This window comes from Solanum lycopersicum, chromosome 2, assembly GCF_036512215.1.
Source record: "Solanum lycopersicum chromosome 2, SLM_r2.1".
In the NCBI taxonomy this organism is placed as follows: domain Eukaryota; kingdom Viridiplantae; phylum Streptophyta; class Magnoliopsida; order Solanales; family Solanaceae; genus Solanum; species Solanum lycopersicum.
Window position 1 is genome coordinate 62,756,118 of NC_090801.1, and position 17,578 is coordinate 62,773,695.

Consider the following 17,578-nt stretch of genomic DNA (forward strand, 5'->3'; position numbering starts at 1 on the left):
TATTTATGAAAAAAATCATAATAAATTACCATGTTTGTGTACTGGCTAGCTAAATATACAAACGGAGTTATCAAAAATTTCTAAATGTAGAAATACAAACTTTGCATATGGTGAGCTTGTTTGTATATTCACAAGTGAAATATATAAACCACAACCTCCATAATAAGTAAGATTATAGCTATGAAACACAATCACCGAAATCATAGTTATTAAACTTTATTGTGTCTATTATCTTTGTTATTTCTGATTTTTTTTTTCCAATTTCTTATTTTTCTCTCAAGAGCCTAAGAAGTTCAAACATAACAACTGAGGCAAAATGTCTTTGTATGTATATCATTGTCAACACTTACTTTTCTCATTCAAATATTGTATGGTACTTTTGCGTTGTATAATTAAGGGTGTATATTAGTATATCTTATGTCTACAGGTTTATTTGACAAAAAAATACATTTTTTTTGGGTTATGATCTTTAGTTTTATGAATGTTATGATGATGTATATTAGGAAAAATTGAATTGGTGTTTTTATTGTATTTGTAGAAATTGCATAATGAATAGGAAAGAAATTTCTTTAAAGAAAGAGCAAATTGGACTGAAACAACAGGAGTTTGGTCACTTTTGTGGGTAGATCCACCCAAAGTCCAAAACCCAATTGGACCGACATGTAGTTTTTCCTATTTTTACAAGGGCGAAGGACAATAATCACAGATAAAATTACCATTAGCGTTGATACATTTATGTGACGCGTGAGATACATTAATCATTAAATAAGATACATTACATTTTTTACATGTTACACTGATTTGATTTACATTTATACATGATGATACATTAATTTGGTGCGCGAGATACATTAATTTGATGCATTGATACATTAATCTGATTTCTATCATTTATCCGTTTTATAATAGGGAATAATGGTAATAAGAGAACTTAAAGGTGAGATTTCTATCATTTATCCATTTTATAATAGGGCAACTTTCACATATAGCAAACATAAAATTCATATTTGTATGTTATAGCAAAATTTGCATAATTGCGCTCTATAGCAAACATATATATGTATAATTTGTTATACATATACAGTTGAATCGAATTGTATAAATTGATTTGTATAAAACGAGAAAGAGAGAAATTATATACAATTTGAATTTGTATAAAACGAAAAAGAGAGAAAGGTAAAAGAGACTTGGGCAACGAATATACAATTGAATCGAATTGTATAAAACGAGAAAGAGAGATTATATACAATTTGAATTGTATAAAACGGGAAAGAGAGAAAGGCAAAAGAGATTTGGGCACGGAAATATTTGTATTGTATAATTATAAGTGTATAGGACGATTATATACAATTCAAATTTGTATAAAATGAGAAAGAGAGAAAGACAAAAGAGACTTGGGCAGGGAATATACAATTGAATCGAATTGTATAAAACGAGAAAGAGAGAAATTACATACAATTTGAATTTGTATAAAACGAGAAAGAGAGAAATGCAAAAGAGACTTGGGTAGTTAAATATTTGTATTGTATAATTATAAGTGTATAGGACGAAAATATATGTAATATATGCATTTGCATGTGTATATATACAATTTTCTCTCGCTTTATACAAATGAGAACAGAGTTTATTATACATTTCTATTGTATAAAACGAGAGAGGCGAGCGACAAGGAGCGATCGAGAGAGGGAGAGTGGCGAGCAAGAATATGAGGGAGAGAGGCGTCTGACAAACAGTTTGCTATGGAATACAAATAAATCAAACGGTAGCTACTGTATTTATTTTACATTATTAGTTTGTCATTTTAAACAATTATCCCTTTATAATATAATTAAAAAAAAAAAAAAAACTTAAAGTTTTCAATATTATTAATGTCAAATTAACTTTTTAAACAAAGTTCCAATCAAGTAAATTCATGCCAAATACATAAATTTATTTGGGATCATGAGCAATGTTTTTGCAAGACTGAAAAAGGACAATTTTTATTAAGGCATGCATATTTCAATGTTTTTTTTTTTTTTATGGTGGGGAGGGAATATATCGAAATTCGAATCCCCACCACTAGGATGAAGGTGTGGGCAGCTCGCCAACTGAGTTGCACCCAACTTGTAGACACAACTTCATTGCATTGTTGACCTTGTCCCTAAGTATAAATTTCTGTATTTTCCCTGAAGAATTGAATGGTAAATCACCAAAGATTACTGCCTTAGGAACCATGTAATCCTGCAGCCAATCTTCACAAAACTTGATAATTTCTTCATCAGTCATAAAACACCCTTTTTTCAGTTTCACAAAAGCACAAGGGGTCTCTCCAAGAACATCATCACATCTTGCTACAACTGCAACTTCCAAAACCATAGGATGCCTAATCAAAACACCTTCAATTTCAAGTGTGCTTATAGTTTTCCCATCAGTTTTGACTACGTCAACAGCGCGATCCTTCAACTTTATATTCCCATTTGCATATTTAACACCAAGATCTTTAGTCCTATACCACCCTCCCTCAAAAGCTTCTTCAGTTCTTGATGAATCTTTCAAGTACCCCATCATCATAGCATTGCCTCTAAACATGATTTCCCCTGTGGTTTTTCCATCTGCTGGTACACTTTTCATACTCTCTGGATCTTTTACATCAACTTCTTCCATCATAATGTTGTGAACCCCTTCACGAATTTTCACATCCACGTCTTGATTTGACTTGGAGAAATGCTCATCTTGAAACTTCCAAGGCATCGATATCATTGGACCAAGTGCTTCACTCATACCATATGCATGATTGATAGTAAATCCTAACTTTTCGAGTTTGATCAGAATTTCGGGCTGTGGCAGTACCCCTGCTACTGTTACGTTCACTTTGTGAGGTAACAGAGGCTGATTTATGCCCATAGCATTTGCAATTTTTGTAAGAATCATTGGTGCACCACAAAAATGTGATACATTGTGAAGGTAAATTGCATCCAAAATGTCTTTTCCATTGATTTCACTTAGGCAAACATTAGTGCCACCCAAAGCAGCAATTGTCCAGGGGAGACACCACCCGTTGCATCGAAACATATCCACTGTCCAGAGAAAAACAGGGCTTTTTCCCATTTCGTATCGAAAAATGTCAGCAATTGTATTCAAATAAGCAGCTCTATGGCTATACACAGCCCCTTTAGGCTTCCCTGTTGATCCAGAAGTAAAATTGATCGAAATCGGATCAAATTCATTTTTCGGATGCATAATCTTGAAATTAGGCTGCCCCATTTCAAGAAGTGTTTGGTAATCCAGAATTTTTGATGGCCCTGATGATGACACTGGTGGTTTTGTTACATTGTTTCCTTCATGGATTAAGACAATTAGACAAGATTTGTCTTTTTCTTGAAGAATGGCAAGTGCTTGAAGCACTAGTTCAATGAAATCAGAGTATACAAAAATGATTTTGGCCTCCAATTGTTGGAGTTTTTGAGCCAATGTGGTGGCATCTAGCATTGTGTTGAGTGCAGAAAGGACTGCACCAGCCATTGGTACACCAAAATGTAGCTCATATTGTGCTGCTACATTAGGTGCCACCGTTGCCACCTGTTTGTATTAGTTAAGATTAATAAGCGCATAAATTAAGCTTGTTTTAATTAGTTACGTATGACAATATAAGCTACAAATAAGAGCAAAGAGAAAAACGAAAGAAGGTTTGGACTCAGCGTAACAACTAGAATTTGAAGTTTATGGATTCACAATATAATCTAAGAACTTGTATTATTCAATGAAGAGTGATATATATTATCTTTTTAGAAGAAAAAAAAAGGAAAATTGAAGGCAGGGGAAGGGGAAGGGGAAAAAGAAATGGGGAGTAGATTACTATATGGAGAATCAAATTTTTATCAACAAGCTGAGAGTTCAAGTAGCCAATCAATTGAGCTACTAAGATTTTCGATGAAAAGTGATATTAAAAGTAAATAATAACTCTTTCTTGATTTGTTAATATTAACTAGATAAAATAATAATGAACATATGAGTATTATCTGTTCGAATTTAATACTAACTAGAATTTGAACATGTATATAAGAAAGAGCTAAAACTATTAGGTTACACCGTAATTTTAATTGTGCATCCATATTCCATCCCCAACATTGTTATACGAGAGACATAACAAACTATCTATGTATATTCAATATTTATGTCAAACTAAATTAAATAATATGATTTCGAGAGAGCTTCCAAACAATATTTAAGTCCATTGACTTATTTAGTACTATTGAGCAAGTTCCATGTATCTAGATGTTTTCCTCTGGTCGTAATTACGCATATCAATTGTACCTAGTCATCAATTTATTTATTTTTCATAACGTGGGTCTTTAACACATTGCTAAACGTGACAAAGTCAATAAATTGTACAATTTTAAATCACAGCCAGGACAGGCTCATGCAGAATGAGGGAAAAAAAGATACAAGTACTAAGGAGTTTTGATTATAATATAACACTAATATAAGAAAAGAATTAAATTCCCCCTTCAAGGTGTATCATCATGTGCATATATGCTCTGCTCTAAAATATTAAATTTGATGTGACACGTATTTAATTACAATTTGAGACGAAGACTTGTGGTCTAGCTCATTTGTTAAATAAAAAAGAATGAAAATAGAAACTTTTTTCTTAAAAATAATAAAGCACTCAAACAAGAAAAAAAGAAGTCAAAACGTGTATTCACACCGTTACACATGATTGCTCCTATTTTTATCGTTTTTAAAGCATGAAATAGTAATTTATATATAAATATATATATATATATATTGTTAGTACTTAGTATATATTATAATATATAGTATATATAATCTATGTGTTCATTACATATTTAGTATGTGAGTTAAGACAACACAAATTTTCATCTAATTACATTACTATATTACATGACTTATAATTAACTAATCGTTTTTACGTGACATTGTGAATTTGTCCTCATTCAGCCCCTAATTTTGACACCATTACGCAAGTTATGAACGTTTTTCCAGAGTTTTATAGAGAGAAAGCCAAAGGAAATATAAGAGCAATGAAACTCGAGGGGGCTGTTTTGTCGTTACTATTACAAGTATGAGCACTCAAAATGGTTTCGAATATGTAGTAAGAAGACAAGAAATGGTTTGTTAATGGAAAAAGACCCCTCAACATATATTCCTATAATCTTATACAATGACTTACTAATAAAGTAGTTAGTGTAAAATTAGATCTTGGACTTATCATGCTCTAAACATTAATTTAAAGGATAAAGAATTGTCTTAGATTTATAAGAAGATTATTCATCTCATTAATCATCGATGAAAAAATTTTCATTCTTTAACATCCACCTCAAGCTCAGGTTTTTGAACATTTTAAGCGTGGACAACTTTAAAATTTGGTTCTAACAGCTAGGTGTAAGTCATACCCTAAAAACTATCTCAAATAAGAGAATTATTTAAATCTAACCATTCATTTCTTTAATTATCGATATGAATTTTTTCATTCTTTAACATCTAGCTGGTCAAGTCAATGCGTGAGATAATAAATATGAGAGAAGTAGAACCATATACGTAAGTCAAGTCTATCTTCGCAAGGGACATAATTATTATGCTTTTATCAACTAAGAATTAAGTGGAGGAATTAAAGTTTGTTGTCGATTCTTCTTTTTATTATAAGTGTAAATGTAAACGTAAAAAAAAATGATAATTAATAACCCTTCTTCAACGCATCAATTAATTTGGGTGAATGAATGCGCCTGTTGACTTGGTTAATATATCAAGTCTCTAATGGCTCACTTCTACTAATTAACTTTTGCCTTAAAAGAAAATAATTGGCATGCATGAAATTAAAAGGATCAAAATCATAGTATATTTAAAGTCCAAAGAACTAGATCTAATTCTAGTCTAGTTTATACGTGTAAAATATTATTTTCACGTCAGGGAGTTCTTAATCATATTTATGTTACGAAAGAGTTTAAAGAAAATAAAAAAAACATAGATCTTGAATGGAGATAAATCAAGTGCAACTACTCTCGGCTATATAAATGGCGCACCTATATATGTGTATATAGAATTATTCAGATTGTCTGAAGCATGAGCAGAATAAATATGTTTGTGTAGTACACAAATATATATTGAAGATGGAGGAGCAAGTGAAAGGATGAAATTAGACTTACAACATCACCAGATGAAACTCCAAGTTGAGAAAGAGCAGATGCAAGGTTGATACATCTTCCATGTAATTCTTCCCATGAATAACTTATGTTTCCATAAATTAAGGCTATGTTTTTGCGGTAAACAAATGCAGCACGTTCCAAAAAACTTAGAGGTGTCAATGGTACGTGGTTTGCAGGGCAAACTACCAATCCCTCCATCTTTTCCTCCACAAACTCACTCCAAATGGACACGCTATATATAGCATCTTAAAAGGCAAAACTCATTAAATTTGAATTCTGACTTCACCTAGCGGTGGATTCCAAAGTTTCATCAAGGATAAAAAAATAAAAATATATTACATGGAATTTGAATTTGGAATTCCAAGTTAAAATTTTTGAATAATTACTGCGATCGTTGACCATTGAGTGTTACATATGAAATGATTTAAAAAGTAAAAAAAAATAACCTTAAATATACAGTGTAATTTTTTTGTCGAAAAAGTTCAGGTGAATATCTTCATAAGCGAAACAAAAATTTTAACATTATAACATCTGAATTTTATAAGTTCAAGCATTAATGAAATTGTTCTATATTTAATATTCATATATATTCAATAAACTTCTTAGTATAAACACATTATTTGAAGAGAAAAAAGTACTAGATTCGATCAAACTTATATCCGATCGAGCTTCTCTAGAAGCTCCCATGAACAGCGTAACGATCACCTAGATCGACCCCGACTCCGCCCATCTATTCTACTTCATTTTCGGAAGGAAACATATTTTAGATCTAACTCAACTTTGAAAGTTAGCTTTAGACGTAATTGGACGACCAACATTTACTTTTCGAAATGTTATTGCCATACTACTTTAGTATTATTTAATTTATATTTACAACATTAGCAGTTTAATTTTGTGCGCATTATGCAATGTGGAAATAATATAAATTATTTTATATTCGTTGAGAGCGCGTTTTGACGTGGCTTAAATGAATCAGACATTTTAAGGAATGTTATTTAACAATTAAAAGAAAATAAAGCTTGAAAGTTAGGCTAATTAATAGAAAATGACTTCATCGTCATTCGTCAAGCTGATTGCTAATTGCTTGCTTACTTCTGTCATCATCAATAATAATATAATATAAACTTTTCCTTAAGCTAATTGCTTTGCTTAGTTCCGTAATCATCAATAATACGATTTACATATGCTAAACCGAGTTATAATCCACTCTCGATATGGCTGTACATGTGAGTGCTACTTAATTTAATTCACTAAAACGCTGTTAATATATAGTTATATACAACATGAACATTAGAAAAGAACTTCTTTTTATACTCTTTATCTGTCAAGTTTTATGTGCAGCACTTTTCACTTCTAGACATTTAAATTAATTGTTTAATATTTTAAAATGTACTTTTTTTCATCATTTTTTTTAGATTTAAAAATGGTGACTTAGGGTGTTTCATGTCTAGTTTTTGAATATGTGAATTTAGTTTTGAATATTGAGTTAATTATGTTCAAAAATCTTAGAGGGGCATTTGGTTATTATTTTTTTCTTTCTCCAGTTGGATTCCGAAAAAACACATTTGACAAATTCAATTTTGAAATTTGAAAAAAACATCAAAAACAAAAAGGGTTTTCATATTTTTTCACTCTAAATTACTAATAAAAAATTAGAACACAACTTCAATTTGTATTCATGGCCGAACACAATTTCAATCCAAAATATCATTTTCACTTTGAGAACAAAAATTATTTTATTTGTTCAAATACTCACAATTTTCATGTCCAACCCACCCCAGCCAAATTAACGGTCAATAAATGAAAAATATTACATGAATTAAGACGGAAGGAGTAAATATTTTATAAAACATTTTTATTCCTTAATTTGATTGTATGAAAATAAATTTATTTTCTAATGGTGTCCTTATTGATTTAGCCTAATAATGCATTTATTGAGATAAATGTAAATCACATTTTTAGCAAGCTCTTTATTACTTTTCATGCTAAAAACAGTCATATCTCAAATTACCACATCAAATTTTAGTTGGGAGAATACCTAATAATTTTTTATTACTACTTGTAATTATTGAAAAGTAGCAAGGAATTAAGAACATTATGTTTAAGAGAGAGTTAGTAAGGGCCATATTCACCAAAATCACAAAACTTATAAATTTATATAAAAAGCTGCAATATTTCTCTAATGTTGGGCTGGCCATTAAAGTTGGGTTAAAACCTGGATCGTAATTGGGCTAATACTTTAGAAGAGTGTGATTAGTGCGACATTTCCTGGCCCAATAAGCACCCCTAAATATAGGAAACTAAGCAAACTCATAAAAGCAAAATAATATATCCATTTATATTAATACCCCACTAAAAAATTACACAATATACTCTCAACTAATTTTGCTTAAGTGATATTAATTCAGTATCGTATATCATATATTGTATTCGTATCATTAAGATTTATAATTTTACTTAATTAATAGTGAATCAACATACGCTCATAGCATCATTCACTAATGAATAATTTATGAAAGAAAAATTACTTGAATTGGTGTCTTTTAATAATTAATTACGAATTTTAGCGCTACTTTTTATTCATTGCCATTTATAGCAATATCATGTTAAATTTGCAATATGTATTAAAAGTGAATTAAGTATGCATTATGTATGTATTATAACTGTTTTTAAAAATATATTATGTTTGTTTGGAAGAAGTTGACACATTGTATTATAGATGTATTAAAATGTGTGATAAATGTATTATCCATAATAAAACTTGTATTATATGTGAAATAACAAATTATTCTCTGTGTTATGAATTAAAAATGTATTATAAATATATTAAAAGTGATCAAGTAAAAATAAAATATTACTATTATAAATGATAAATATTTTTTATTTATAATGTATTTATATAAATTAAAAACCTTAGTGATACCATAAAAAATATATGCTCTTATAGAGTCACTCACTATTGATTAATTTCTAAACAAGAAATTTCTATAATATCACAACAATATACATATGATTTTATAATTCTTCCGTATTTTAAATAATATTATTTTTGTTTGTATATTACAGAGTGACTATTTTCCTTACTTTTCAAATGGTGTTTTCAAACTAAAACAAGGCCTCAGAATTGGCCATCTAATCTTAATTTTTACAACCCCACATGATGGATAAAAAAGAAAAAGATATCGTTGTTAACCAACTCCGTAGTCAAAAAAAATTATTAAACATTTAACATCTATTATATATATATATATATTAACCAACTCCGTAGTCAAAAAAAAATTATTAAACATTTAACATCTATTTTATATATATATATATATATATATGGAAAAAAAAAGTGTAACTTTTCCTTTGTCGACCCTCTAGCTTCAAAAAGATTAGTGTGATTTTCCTTCATCGATCTCCTAGCTTCACCGATGACTAAGTCATGTATGATTTTACCGTACAATATTATTGTCAAGTAGTAATTACTTTTGTGCGCAATATGTACGTAGCCAGCAAGTGAACATTATTTGAGCATGAAATTAAGGTTGTAAGGAATAGTTGAATGAGTAAAGAATACTTTCATCGATCATCAATATCTATAGAATGTAATTTAGGTCAAAATAATAATTATGTATTTATTATATATATAAATAAATAAAATGATAATTTCCCTTTCTAAGGGACTTATATGTAATTGTTGTTTTTCAAATGAGTTGATCTTCAATATTTCCCATTATAATTTAGGTCTAGCGGGGCTAATTTTTTTAAGGTTATTATAGGCCTAACTTGTGAGTTGTGGATTATCATGATGCAAAAACATTATCTTATTCTCAGCGGAAAAGTTATTTCTACGGAGAAATTAAAATTAAAGACAGATACGAAATAAGGGCAAAATAGCAAATGACCGTTTTACCCCACGTAAGAGCATATGTAACGAATGTTATCTTGACTATGACTTCCGTGGGAAGCGGGAGTAAACGGCAAACGTAAGTTATGGTTTGTAAGTTTTAAACGTGTATGGAAAATGTAGCTCTAAAAGACTTAGATTGATGACTTACTATTAATTTATTTCTTCATGTTGAAAAGTCTTACACATAAAATGGCCTCTTCTAGAAGCAGTAAGATACACTCTTGTCCACAAGCATGGATTTTGTTAGGGTTATTTGATTTAAATACGAGTTATGATGGGATTAATTATGATGACATAAATTATATTGAGATTAATTATGATAGAATAAATTATGTTAATATTATTTTTAATTGAGTGTTTAATTGATTATATTTAAAAATAAAACTTTCTTTTTATTTAGAACATCCATCATAAGTTAATAATTAAAGTACATAAGGATTTATGAGAAATTATACGTGTATAAATAAATATAAGAATTAGTCAAATAAATTAATCGATAATAATATATTTATTAGATATTTTTTTTTACAGAAACATGTGAAGAATTATCTAATCTAAGAATAAGGAGTAGTGAAGCTTGTAAACATTATTATATTCTATAATAAAAATAATGTTAATATAGATAAATGTGAAAAATGATGTATAAAAGAGTTTAATGAGATATCTTTGTCATTTTACCTCCTCTATTTTTGAATAATTTATCTTGAGATTACTAAACCATCTAAGGGGAAGAATAACTTATCGTGATATTTATTATTAATTGTGTATAAGTTATTCCTATCTTTCATACTAAAAAATAAATTAAGTGACACTAGAATTTAATTTAAGGACTATTTGGTGTCATCCTTCACACCAAATGACTAAATTATTAACTACACTTGATTATAAAAGATAAATTTGTGACCTATTTAACGAAATATCAACGTGTTGGACACCCCACTTTTTAATAAACATTCCTATTTTATTATGCCGATTCTTCTCCGTTGAATAAGAGAAAAACGAAAATTAGATTTTTTTTTATTTGTGTGTATTATTCTTGCGTAGCTTTCGTGATAATTTATCTGTATTGTTTCAATTTTATCAGATATACCCGAAGAGACAAAGTAAAGTTAGATTTGATTTACTCTGTGTTAGGCAGTTTATGATGACAATTTTGTATCTATTCATTCCCCTGCGATTTTTGTTCACTGTATCGGTCATTTATGATGACACACACGTCAATGACCCCAAAAAGAAGCAAACTTGATAACTACAAAATAGTCATATTTGTACAAAATATCATTTAACATTGTTGGTGGAAAAGTCTTAATCTAATCACTATAAGTAGCCACACACATAAGTAAACACTCTTCAACTGAAAAAGCCAGAGGAAAAATGAAGTTCAATATTGTATCACCCGTTGCACTGTCTTGTCTCTTTTTCTTGTTCCTAACAGGTACTTTAGCACAAAATGCCGGTTCCATTGTAACGCGGGAATTGTTCGAACAAATGCTGAGTTTTAGGAACAATGACGCATGTCCTGCCAAAGGATTCTACACTTATGATGCATTCATAGCTGCAGCCAATTCGTTTCCAGGTTTTGGTACTGCTGGTGATGATACTGCACGTAAGAAGGAAATTGCTGCCTTTTTCGGTCAAACATCTCACGAAACTAATGGTAATTTGGATCATCCTTCTTAGCATTGTAATTTATAGGTAACAATTGAATTATATCATTCGCTCTTTTGCAGGTGGTAGTGCAGGAACATTCACTGGAGGATATTGCTTTGTTAAGCAAATAGAGCAGTCAGACAGATACTATGGCAGAGGACCTATCCAATTGACACAGTAAGACAATTCAATAGAATATCAACATTTGGAATCATTAGTAATATTCTTTTTTATGCAGCCAATCTAACTACGAACGAGCTGGACAAGGTATTGGTGTTGGACAAGAGTTAGTGAACAACCCTGATTTAGTTGCGACAGATCCTATAATATCATTCAAAACAGCAATATGGTTCTGGATGACAGAACAGGATAATAAACCATCATGCCACAACGTTATCATTGGACAATGGACGCCATCCCCTAAAGATACAGCAGCTAATAGAGTTCCAGGGTACGGTGTCATTACCAACATCATTAACGGTCAATTTGAATGTGGGATGGGTCCGAATACTGCAGCGGAAAGTCGAATTGGATTTTACAGGAGGTATTGTGGTATGTTGAATGTTCCTACTGGTGAAAATTTGGACTGTAACAATCAAAAGAACTTCGCCCAGGGCTAAGCGTCTTTATTTATATATAGAGAGAGAATGCAAATTATGTTTATGTATTACGTTGTGAAGTCTATAAGTTATATTTGGATGTAATCAATAAGGGGATTCTGTATGCCCATTTAGAAAAATGGAAGTTTATTTTCAGAAATACTAAAGTTATATGATTTTGATCTTTTGTTATAAATTATGTTGAATCATTTTGAACTGAGTAACTATTAAAAATGTTCTAATTTCTAAGGATGAGAAGCAGTAGGAAGTGAAAAAGGAGAAAATGTCTTAATGAATTAAAGAGTATAGAGAGAAGACTTGGTAGTCACCAGTAGAGATATGTATAGTTTAATTAAATTAACTACCTAATTACATGGGCCACAATTTACATTCGGACTTGCTTCATTCTATCCAACACATTTAGTGGGAGATTGATCATGTATTATTGTGATTTTATTTTTTAAAAAATAATAATTTATTTTTGAAGTGAAATATTATTTTGAAAATTGAAGTTGTTCTTTTTTAGTTTTGATAAGTAACTTGAATTGAAAAAAATAAATACACTTTTATTTTAGTTCCAAATTAAGTTGAATTTCAAAACTTGATGGGTAAATATGTTTTCCCGAATTCAACTCCAGTCATGGTCAAAGATGATTGGATTTCAGCTTTGAATCTTCTTCTTAACGTTGATCATTTTTGTCACGTTATAAAAATTATCACTACGATAAAAATAATTTTTAGCGATATTAAATATTGACATTAATAAAAAGTGTTTAAGCATTATCGACATTAATTAAGTGTCATTAGAACCAATGTCGCTAAGGACTTTAAGGCATATACAAAGATTGACATATACCGCTAAATATTTAGTGACAATTAAGAATTAATTATCGCTAATAATTATTTTTATTGTAATGTATTCAGAGTCAAACCAAATGATGATAGATCAAGCAAAAAATTAGCAACGGTGACATATCCTGTTTAAAATAAATGGACACCCACCCATACCGTATAGGTAAAAACCAATATTTTTAATACATATAAAAGAAAGAGAATAAATTATGCAAGGACTTCTGTGATCAAGAAGCTATAAATTAGACTATATATAAAAGTTAAACAAGACAAAACAAAGTACGAAAATATGGGGGTCTACGAAGGAGGGAAAATGGTTAAGACTTAATCTTGGTGGAAAGATCAATCATTAGACTAATCAGGGGAAAAATTGGATAATTTTTTTTCTTTCAATATTATCTGACTAAATATGTATTCACATATTGCAAGGTTCAGGAAAGCTCCCAACATGATTTTTTGACCTTTGATTAAAGATACATGAATTTCTCTGCAATTCATGTTTTGGTGAAAAATTTAATTTGTCAACTTATGACAATCTTTGCTATTTTCAAACCTGCCAAACTTGTAATTATACTTTTGAAAACTATTTAGAGGACTAGTAAAAGCCTAACTACGATTATTAACGTCTTGACTTCTAAAGACTTCTATAGCAAAATCACACATAAAATTAGGCAAGGAAAGATGACTTATCCGAGTTTGAACGAATTAATAACTTGTTCATTTAATTTGGTCGGTATAATTTAGTCCATCAAAAAATTGTAAGAATATGTAGTTTAAATTGATCCAATTTGGAATTTTATCAAAATAATTAAAGTTTTTTTTATTTGTTTAAGACGTAAATGCATTCGTAATAAGAATTTGAAACAAATTATAAAAAAAAAATAGCAAAAGTTATAAACTATTTGTTTGATTAGACTATGACTCATTATTTAAACAATTTTGTCCTATTCATGCAACCCAAATTTTCTGACTTGTTTCAAATTAACATTAACAAAATTCAGCTCGACTCGTTTATTTGAAATCACATCATGGTTTTCACCTGAATGTGCGCGGAAAATATAGCTCCCAAGACTTGACTTATACCGTTGAGGGGAAAAAAAAACTTTGGCGTATACTAGAAATCACTTCAGTTGGAAAAGTCTTGTACCGACTTCATTACGTAGCCAACTTTGATATTCCAGAACTCGACAATTTGTAACAAATAGGGATTACGTACAGTGATAAATTATAATGAGTAGACTTTGCTTTACAAGATAAACTCAGTTTAATTTCACCACGTAAAAAAACAAACAAACTAAGGGTGATATTTGAATTCAGTTAATACGAGTGTACAACATAAATTCACATAGTTGAATTATTTTTGAGATATTAAATTCAAATTTTCATATCTACCTCTTCTAGGTTACTATAGGTGAAAAGAAAATTGTGCATCTATTTTTGTTTCGGCCATTTATGATGACACACGTATATGACCGAAACGAAGAAGCAAACTTGACAATTACAACAATTTTGTTGAAATCAGTGGAGAAGTGTATGCTCACTTTAAGTTTGATCTCTATAAATACCCACCTACAATTACTAATTCAGTAAACACTATCTAATGCATAAGAAAGAACAGAGAGAAGCAAAAAAGAAATGGAGTTTTTGAGATCACAAATGGTATTATGTTGTGTCTTTTTGTTGTTCCTAACGGGAAGCTTTGCACAAGATGTTGGTACAATTGTGACAAGTGACTTGTTCAACGAGATGCTGAAGAATCGAAACGATGATAGATGTCCTGCCAAGGGCTTCTACACTTATGATGCATTCATAGCTGCAGCCAATTCATTTCCAGGTTTTGGTACTACCGGTGATGATACTGCGCGTAAGAAGGAAATTGCTGCCTTTTTCGGTCAAACTTCTCATGAAACTACTGGTAATTTTGGCTCTTACACCAAACTACTGTTATTTGTTCAACATGTAAGTACACAAAATTGGACTGACCGTATCCAGGATTTTGAGGTTCTAGATGCTCTACCGTTTGAACAGTAGCTTGGTTTCAATGTTAGCATAATTGTACATAGATCTGCCCCTGATTGTAACACAAAGTGTCTAGTTATCAAACGTTTTTAAGAAATGGACTTACGTTATATACACTACAATAAGTGAAGTATTTGGTTCTAATTTTGCAGGTGGTAGCCTAAGTGCTGATGGTCCATTTGCCGGAGGATATTGTTTTGTTAGGGAAGGCAATCAAATGGGAAGTGGATTTTATGGCAGAGGACCTATCCAATTGACAGGGTATGTAAAACAGAGGAAAATAGTTCATTTCTAACTAGGAAATATTAGATGAAAAAAACTCCATTTTGTAACTAATTTATTGATGATAAAATGAATTTTGCAGGCAATCTAACTATGACTTAGCTGGGCAAGCAATTGGACAAGACTTAGTTAACAACCCTGACTTAGTAGCTACAGATGCAACTGTATCTTTTAAAACAGCAATATGGTTCTGGATGACCGCACAAGGCAATAAGCCATCATGCCACGATGTTATCACAGGGCAATGGACGCCATCAGCCGCCGATGCATCAGCAAATAGACAACCAGGCTACGGTGTCATTACAAACATAATTAACGGTGGAATTGAATGTGGCAAAGGACAGAATCCACAAGTGGAGGATCGGATTGGATTCTACAGAAGGTATTGTACGATACTGAATGTTGCTCCCGGGGACAACCTTGATTGCTACGACCAGAGGAACTTTGCTGAGGCCTAGCTTTGTGTTTTAGTCATGATGATGTCTGAATGAATAAGGGATTTTGGATGCCCATTTGGAATATGTAGTTTCTTATTTTGTCTACACAAATAAGAGTTTCTTTTATCTTATAACATAATATACCACATGTACTATTATCTCATCGATATTTTAATTTCCCCTTTGTTTACGTAGTTCTTGCATTTACAATTTGCACTAGTATATGAGGGAAGCAATTTTAATAATTCAAGTGGCTACAGGGAGTGTATTTAGAGGGTTAAAAGTGTATTCTTTCTACTGACTTTTAGTAGTAGTTGCACAAAAGGCAGTGAACTTTTGAGTAAAAAATAAATAGAATAATTTCTTGTTGGCGCTCTGATGAGTTGTTGATTGGCCATTAATAAGACACACATATATCCACATCTACAGCTAATTTATCTTTTTAAATATTCCAAATCCTTTGTCACCTTTCAATCTTGCACATGTGCTTCCTACTTAATTAAATTTATTACTCAGTAGTAGTAATACAATTCACAAGGTTGAAAATCGATGAACATAACTTTTAACGATTTCAGTTTAAGTGATTAAAAAAAAGGGAAAATTACATGGGATGACAAACATTCATAGCTAATTATATTATAGGGGTATTATTTAATTTATTTACCTTATATAGTTATAGTTTATTTTTGTTTGCTATATTTAATGGGGTCCACAACCTATTATATAACCAATGGTATAAAAACATTATTTTCTAATTTTGTATATAATTTTCTCTCTCCTTTTCACATTCCAAATTTTTCTCCTACATTTAATACTCCAGCTATCCGGTTTGAAATTCAAATTTTTGTCCAAAATTAGATTACTCTCTCCCGAAGTTGAAGTCAATTTCGTAAGTACTCCTTAATTTTAGTTGTTTACCTCTTCTTTTTTTTTACTTATTCAAAATTTGTATGTGTTCTGTTTATTATTTTTTCATATATTTTGATGAAATAATCGATTTTTTGTTCTTCATAGATCTAAAATTGGTCACACAATGAATGAATTATCTCCATCTTTGAGGATTACCAGAGGTATTCCTTTGCATGTCAATGTTGTTGACATTTTACCATCGTTTTCAATGGGGTTAACTCAAGATTTTGGGTTTGATGTAGGGTCATTGGGAAAATCAAATCAAGTTATACAAGAACAAACAATGGAAGAGCTTAGATCAAAGAAAAAAAACGACCCTACGGCAGTTCAACAAATTATTAACAATGCCAAAGCTAGATGCATTAAAATAGTACAGGGAAGAAGAAAGAGGAAAGCTGTAAACATTGAATCAGAGGAAAATGCTTCTGAAGTTGTCGGATCTGAAGAACATAATATTCATGAGGTACTGTATTAAAACACAAAGTTAGATACAATTTTTTGGTTAATTAGATGTCAATATACAAAAAAATATTACTTAAATATTGTATATAGTATAATTGCATGTTTAGTAATTGTATATAGTATATTGCATATTTATGTTATTTTTGTTTTTTGTATATATATACAAAAAAGTAATTGGACTTAGTTATACAGATGAATTTTTTTATATATATGATTAGAATTTGTATATTCTATTAGTTATATACAAATTATTGAAGTTAGTATATATTAAGTTTATATACATTTACAAAAATTAATATGTACATGTCTGTTTTAATAGCTGATAGT

The 17,578-nt window shown here is 30.2% G+C and overlaps 3 protein-coding genes and 1 long non-coding RNA gene across 4 annotated transcripts; 3 read left to right on the top strand and 1 right to left on the bottom strand.

The window, feature by feature from the left end:
- Window positions 1–1,843: 1,843 nt before the first annotated feature.
- LOC101252453 (butanoate--CoA ligase AAE1-like) lies at window positions 1,844–7,737 on the bottom strand. Its single transcript, XM_004232501.5, has 2 exons — window positions 6,147–7,737; window positions 1,844–3,558 (listed from the first exon to the last, which is right to left on the bottom strand). Exons 1-2 carry the CDS (start codon window positions 6,342–6,344, stop codon window positions 2,059–2,061), a joined length of 1,698 nt encoding a protein of 565 aa, XP_004232549.1. The 5' UTR covers window positions 6,345–7,737; the 3' UTR covers window positions 1,844–2,058.
- Window positions 7,738–11,394: 3,657 nt separating this feature from the next.
- CHI3 (chitinase) lies at window positions 11,395–12,484 on the top strand. Its single transcript, NM_001247475.2, has 3 exons — window positions 11,395–11,698; window positions 11,772–11,868; window positions 11,930–12,484. Exons 1-3 carry the CDS (start codon window positions 11,416–11,418, stop codon window positions 12,309–12,311), a joined length of 762 nt encoding a protein of 253 aa, NP_001234404.1. The 5' UTR covers window positions 11,395–11,415; the 3' UTR covers window positions 12,312–12,484.
- Window positions 12,485–14,782: 2,298 nt separating this feature from the next.
- Window positions 14,783–16,070, top strand: CHI17 (chitinase). Its single transcript, NM_001247471.1, has 3 exons — window positions 14,783–15,057; window positions 15,314–15,422; window positions 15,526–16,070. The coding sequence occupies exons 1-3, from the start codon at window positions 14,799–14,801 to the stop codon at window positions 15,899–15,901; spliced, it is 744 nt and encodes a 247-aa protein (NP_001234400.1). The 5' UTR covers window positions 14,783–14,798; the 3' UTR covers window positions 15,902–16,070.
- Window positions 16,071–16,867: 797 nt separating this feature from the next.
- Window positions 16,868–17,242, top strand: LOC138342235 (uncharacterized). Its single transcript, XR_011215057.1, has 2 exons — window positions 16,868–16,950; window positions 17,032–17,242. It is a non-coding gene; the product is annotated as an uncharacterized lncRNA (long non-coding RNA).
- The last annotated feature ends 336 nt before the right edge of the window (window positions 17,243–17,578 follow it).

What these genes read in the sequence shown, in the direction of transcription:
- LOC101252453 (XM_004232501.5), bottom strand. Translation starts at nt 6,344, where the DNA reads ATGGAGGGATTGGTAGTTTGCCCTGCAAACCACGTACCATTGACACCT. An exon ending in GAGTTTCATCTGGTGATGTT is followed by an intron (nt 3,559 to 6,146) that starts GTAAGTCTAATT and finishes TAATACAAACAG; the next exon opens with GTGGCAACGGTGGCACCTAA.
- CHI3 (NM_001247475.2), top strand. Translation starts at nt 11,416, where the DNA reads ATGAAGTTCAATATTGTATCACCCGTTGCACTGTCTTGTCTCTTTTTC. An exon ending in AACATCTCACGAAACTAATG is followed by an intron (nt 11,699 to 11,771) that starts GTAATTTGGATC and finishes GCTCTTTTGCAG; the next exon opens with GTGGTAGTGCAGGAACATTC. An exon ending in GGACCTATCCAATTGACACA is followed by an intron (nt 11,869 to 11,929) that starts GTAAGACAATTC and finishes TTTTTTATGCAG; the next exon opens with CCAATCTAACTACGAACGAG.
- CHI17 (NM_001247471.1), top strand. Translation starts at nt 14,799, where the DNA reads ATGGTATTATGTTGTGTCTTTTTGTTGTTCCTAACGGGAAGCTTTGCA. An exon ending in AACTTCTCATGAAACTACTG is followed by an intron (nt 15,058 to 15,313) that starts GTAATTTTGGCT and finishes CTAATTTTGCAG; the next exon opens with GTGGTAGCCTAAGTGCTGAT. An exon ending in GGACCTATCCAATTGACAGG is followed by an intron (nt 15,423 to 15,525) that starts GTATGTAAAACA and finishes TGAATTTTGCAG; the next exon opens with GCAATCTAACTATGACTTAG.